Here is a 6479-nt window from a genome sequence, read left to right on the forward strand (position 1 = left end):
CACTCCTCTCTGGTTACTTTCACTTTTCCATGGTGCTGTGAGAGGACATCGCTGTATTCGCCTTTAAATTACATCCGCAGGGAGATTCGGTTCAGTTCCATCACATAATGTAACGCAGTAACGCACCCATTTAAATCACATTAACTATAACGGCGTTACTTAATGGGAATAGGTAACTAGTAACGCTATTAGTTACTGCAAAAAGTAGTTGCGTTACAGTAACATGTTACCAACACTGACTGTAACATTTAAAATTATACCCATTGGCATTCAGCATGTCAATAACGTTGGTGTCCTTGCCATTTCCTTTAGAAAGATTTAGATGTAGATTTGTCTTAATTCTTACTTTTTCATCAGCAGGCCTTCATGTGCTAATCTACATCCATAATTAAAAGATTTTGTGACAATTACAATTTGCATTTGCGTCTAAGTGTATGAATCTAAGGGTTTGTCTCGTAAATAGTCACTTCAAGCACCTGAGTGCACTATGGCTCAAACTGGACCGTTTGTAAACTCGGACGCTGTTGAATTTTACCGTTCGGACATTAAGCGCAATTAAATTTCGGAACAGCAGAGCGTACTCTAGGCATAGCCTTGGGAACATGTTTCAAATGGGGGGTGCTGTGGGGATGACACCAGGGCTGGTTCTGACCAATGTGCTGCCCTATAGGCAAGATTTTAGCTGGCAATGAAAAACCTTTACAAAAGACCAATACACTACAAAAAGATAAACATATTGACATGGTGGACAGCTTATATAAAAAGGCTTCAAGTGTGTTTAGTATTATAACATTTTTTAATTGGGGGGTGGACTTCACATCCTCTAGGGGGGTCCGGAGGTGCCCCCCCGGGAAGATATCTTTAAAATTTTCAATTAAAATGGTTCAATCTGGTGCACTTTGAGCGCCCAATTACTAGAGACTGATCTAAGGGATACAACTCTAAAACACTCATATGAAAAGATCGGTTTGCATTTTATTAATCAAATAAGTGTGAACATAACCAATAACCTACCATAGCCAATAACAAATACATGTAACTTATTTTATTTTTGTTGTTCATTCATATCTTATTTTACCAGTTAACATTTATTTATGCATATTTTTTAATCTCTTCAGTTTTAAACGATATGATATAATGTTTGTTTACATAAATTGTGATCAAAACGTTTGAGACTCACTGAGATAACTTAGACTAAAGTGAACTATCTAAACCCTCAGAGCAGTGTTGTAGTCAAGTCACCAATTCACGAGTCCAAGTCACTCTCAAGTCACCACTCTTCGAGTCCGAGTCACCAAGGGAGAGTCATAGTCGTGTCAGAGTCCAAGTCCAAGTGACCCAAGGAGTGTCCGAGTCGAGTCCAAGTCATCACTACCTGTGTCTGAGTCCGAGTCCAAGTCACCCAAGGAGTGTCCGAGTCGAGTCATCATTACCTGTTTTCGAGTCAGAGTCCAAGTCCGAGTCACCTAAGAAGAGTCCAAGTCAAGTCCGAGTCACATGTCTTCATGTATTAACCTTCATGGATATATGTTTTGAAATGTAGCTGCTCCTCTACATTGCTTTTATCCTGTCACGTTATACTAATCCAGGGGTGCTCAATACGTCGATCGCGATCTACCAGTCGATCCCAAAGGTATTATTGGTAGATCGCGTGACATTAAAAAAATTGACGTCAACCTATCATCCATCCCGTCTTTTGATTGATATACAGGGCAGCCAGTCAGATGACATCTGAATTTTGTCTGACACTTAGGTCACTGCGCATGAGCAAACAACTGCGCTAAGTGCTAACTAACTAGCAAGCTTGTCAGCGAGTTACGGCCAGTTTTCAGCCTTTGGTTTTTTCTCTCAAACCTATGAAAGGGTATAAAAATGAGTGAGGTAGCTGGACCAAGTAAGAAGAAAAAAACGTATAACTTTCATACGGAATGGGAGGAGGACTTTTTTTTCACGATGACATTTTCCAAGTGCGTTTGCCTCATCTGCCAGTCTACCATAGCAATACCAAAGAAGGGGAATGTGGAGCGGCATTTTCGGACTGTTCATGGAAAATACGACACCGACTTCCCGCCGAAAAGCGAGCTGAGAAAGAGAAAAGTGAAGGAACTGAAATCCCAGTTGTCCGGACAGCAGTCATTTTTCACGCAACAAACTTCAAAAGCGAAAGCCGCCACCGAAGCATCGTTCCGGGTGAGTCACATCATCGTCAATAACAAGAAGTCCTTCCAAGACGGAGAGATGGTAAAAGAGGCATTCGTTGAAGCAGCTGACTCATTGTTCCGAGACTTTAAAAATAAGGCAGAAATATTATCTTCGATCAAAGCTCTCCAGCTGTCAAGAAGCACAGTTACACGGCGCTGTGAAGCCATGGCTGAGGATTTAACCCAGCAACTTTGGAAGGACATTGGAGATTGCGAGTGTTTCTCACTGCAGTTGGACGAATCAACGGACGTGAGTGACACAGCCCAGATGTGCATTTTCATTCGTATGGTGTTTAGTGATATCACTACAAAAGAAGAGCTATTAACAGTACTGCCCATGAAAGAACAGACGCGAGGAGAGGACATATTTCAGTCGTTTAAAAACTTTATCGCGAAAACTCAGCTCCCAGTGTACAAATTGATGTCTATCACCACGGATGGAGCACCCGCAATGGTTGGCCGCTTGAATGGATTTATTGCAAAGTGCAGGCAGGACGATGCTTTCCCGGACTTCCTAAATTACCATTGCATAATCCACCAACAAGCGTTATGCGCTAAAATGCTCAACATGAAAGAGATCATGGATGTTGCAACGAAGATCGCCTGTTCTATTCGCGCCAGATCTCTTCAAAGAAGACTATTCCGTGCACATCTGGAGAATGCTGACTACGACCACTCTGAGTTGTTGCTACACACTGACGTGAGATGGCTTAGTCGAGGGAAATTCCTGCAAAGATTTCGAGAGCTCTGTCCGGAGATTAAGGAGTTTTTCCGTGTAGCTGGACATGCAGAATACACGCAACTAAATGACGGTCAGTGGCTGTTAGACTTGGCATTTTTAACCGATCTGACCAACATGTTGAATGACCTTAATCTACAGCTGCAAGGAAAAGACAAAACAGTGATCAATATGATCAGCTCGGTTAATGCTTTCAAACGAAAGATGCAACATCTCTCCTCAAAGCTGCAGCGCCATGATTTGGCAAACTTCCAGAACCTGGCGTCAGAGCTGGAGATGCAAAGGAAGGCCTGTGTGCAACTTGACACTGCACGCTACACAGAGCAGATTGACAAATGTCTGTCAGAGTTTGACAAACGCTTTCAAGACTTTTCTTTGCTCGAGCCAGTCGCTACATTCATGTGCTATCCTTTTCGGGAAGATGCTGAGGTTGATTCACTCGCATCAAAAATTGCAACACTGTTTCACCTGAACTCTTCTGTAGTGGAAGATGAGATTTTGACACTACAAGCTGACATTGAGCTGAAGTCCAGAGCTCATGGACAGTTCTGGAACTTACTCACAGAGGTAAAGTACCCCAACATGAGGAAATGTGCTACCTCCTTGACAGCATTATTCGGCTCCACTTATTTATGTGAGTCAGCCTTTTCCCACATGAAGATCATCAAGTCCAAGTACCGTTCCACCATGACTGATGAACATTTGGAAGTGTGCTTGAGGCTGGCTGTCAGCAGTTACCGTCCGGACTATGCATCCCTGGCTGATTCAATTCAGTGCAAGTCATCAGAGTAAACTCGGGTAATGACAAAAAATGTACATAGTTAATTGTGTTGTGTTGTGCAATATTGGCTCATGCGATATAAAGAATCCTCAATATATTTATAAATAAATATATGTTTTGCATTTTTTGTAGTAGGTAGATCATTTTGACTTGATCATTTTATAAGTAGCTCTCATGCTGAAAAAGTGTGAGCACCCCTGTACTAATCTGTCTATTGAACTGCTGTGAAGCGAGTTTGGCTACAATTCTTGTAATAGGTGCTATACAAATTCAAAGCTTATTACTAATATTAATATTATTATTATATATAAATTAAAACTATATTTAAAATGAGTTACCTTTTAGAGAAGTGATTATATTTGTATGCCAATATTTTCCTATGGTAAAGTTTTCGTTTTGCACTTTTATTTTGATAGTAATAAGATCGGGACTCTTATTTTTGAAGGAACTTTTACCGGTTAAATCGGTTTACTGATAAAGATTTAGCCCCAGAAAGCACATGGCTACTTAGCATGCAAAATGACGTCATTCTGCGTGTTAAGTAGCATTGTGCTTTCGTGTTATCGGCTGAATCTTTATGTATTGATTAGATCACGTGATCACGATCTGATGATAGTGTTCGAGACAGCCTATATGTCTGAACTCGATCCTTCGAGTAATGTGTTACGGAGCCTTCTCTTCAATATTGTTTCCACATAACGAGCATTTTGAGCTGCTCTTTTTCAATGTGGAAGCAGAATGTGTGAAAGCATGGGGTGAAAAGGGTGTTATCTTTACTTAATTATGAATGTTGTTACTTCAAGGCTGAAAATTCGTTTTTTTTTGGGTATTCTTTTTGTATTATATTTGTATTTAATCTTGTGGAAGTGCAGATCCCCTGTCCTCCACCAGGGGGTGCTGCAGCACCCTCAGCCCCCCTATTTCCCACGGCCCTGACTCAAGGCACTCCTTCTGAGGAGACTGATGTGAAGTAAATGTGTGAAAGTTAGCTAACTAATGTTGCGCTTTAGGAGAAAATGTAAGCTAGTGAGCTGGATAATTTTAGCTGTATTAATACCTCAACAAAATAGCTAAACATTAGCTAGTTAGGAGAAAATGTTGGTAAGCAAGATAATGTTTAGCTAGCTAATTAGCTTACATTTTCTCTATCTGTTAACACTAGTTATTGCCCACACGTTCTAATTTGTTTTCATAGGCATGAAGCTCAGCGTAAGTTCAACCAGGAAGACCGTCTATTCACTATTCCTACGTAACTACTCTCTCTCCTCTCAATAAGTGATCGGGGGCGTCACTCTCCAGCTTAACCAATCACTTCGCTCTATCATAGAGCCTATCATAGGGACCTGCTAAACCTTTTCTGTCTGCTCTCTCCCCTCTGACAGCTGTAATTTCAGGTGACTCGACGCAACCCTCCTCCACCCCTTTTCACCTCCCGTCCCTCTGAATCCAGGGTCAAGCTAAGCCACTCTCCTTCAGACCAACCCAACTATCCATTCACCACCACCAGTGTCTAAACCCCAGGAGGGTTTCATCGGATCGGTTATACCCTCCCGAATTATACTTCCTACACAACGGGGCCTAATCGCCAAAATCACCATTACATTCATTTGTGTATCTTTGCAATGTATTCTTACATCAAAACCGTCTCTCCTGATTGAAATGTTGTTACAGTCTATCATGTCTCATCATTATAATCTTTTTTATTATAATCCTCAATGATTTTTACTATACTAATTGACAGGAACGTTTTTCTTTTATGCCTTCAAACTTACCTGTTTCTGAATGATGTAGAATTAAGTTACTTCGAACAACAATGCTATCGTAGTGCGTCAGATTGGATAAACGAACAAACCCTTAGTGTTTATTCCCAATAATTGTATGTACATGTACATGTTTTTCCATGGACATGTGATTGTGTGAGTTGGTAGTAATGGTACCAGTGTTTGAGGGAGTGGGCTTTCCCTATTGTGTAGAGACCTCTCCAACATCTGCCAACCTGCTCCCGCCCTGATGAAGAGCAGATGTTTCCCCTGGCCGCCGCTCCCCAGCAGGAACCCTACTGCATCATCCCAGCCCACTATGGCAAACACACAGATAAACACACATATTCTGCACACTTAATTAAAACTCTCACTTCTCACACCTATTTTATGCATGTTTGCACACATACCTTTAAATACACATCCTTTTGGGGTCTTTCCGGCCCCCTTTTTTCTACAATCTAGTCACATAGCATACACTTTCTATCTGGTTAACATTAAAGCTATACAGTACTTTTATATACTCCAAAAGCCATTTCATGTGAGTCGCCCAGTGACCTTGCAAGGTAGAAGGGGGATGTTGTAGATTTATCCACATTATATTTTTATGTTGTCATTGACACAAAGTTTTTGATTCATGAGGGATAAAAACGTTGCTTTTTGTGCACACATCAAATGGAGTGGTTGTTTGCAGGTTTACTGACGCACTGTTGTCAACTCACAAGGTTTGTGAGTTTAAAGTGCCATAATTAAGCATTTGAAACCTTGGCTTTTTTGCTTGGATTGCAATCCTTTTACTTACAGGCTTCTAGAAGAGTCACTTCATGAGCTAACCAGAGATGCCACACATAATTAGTATGAAGTGTGTTAGAAATTAAAATCAATGTTTTGATGGTATAATGTAGCTTAAACATACCGTCAGTTCAAACGCTCTTTTATACTGAAAAACCAGAAATTCTTGTGCACAAGCAGTTAAGCTTTTATTCTGAAAATCCTTC

At 40.8% G+C, this 6479-nt stretch overlaps 1 protein-coding gene across 1 annotated transcript; it reads left to right on the forward strand.

Annotated features, from left to right (window-relative positions):
- Positions 1-1953: 1953 nt before the first annotated feature.
- Positions 1954-3732, forward strand: LOC307029594 (general transcription factor II-I repeat domain-containing protein 2A-like; the record flags this gene model as incomplete). The annotated part of the gene is made up of 1 exon (XM_079665674.1): positions 1954-3732. The coding sequence occupies one exon, from the start codon at positions 1954-1956 to the stop codon at positions 3730-3732; it is 1779 nt and encodes a 592-aa protein (XP_079521800.1).
- Between the last annotated feature and the right edge of the window lie 2747 nt (positions 3733-6479).

This window comes from Notothenia rossii, assembly GCF_949606895.1.
Source record: "Notothenia rossii genome assembly, chromosome: 2".
Classification (NCBI taxonomy): Eukaryota; Metazoa; Chordata; class Actinopteri; order Perciformes; family Nototheniidae; genus Notothenia; species Notothenia rossii.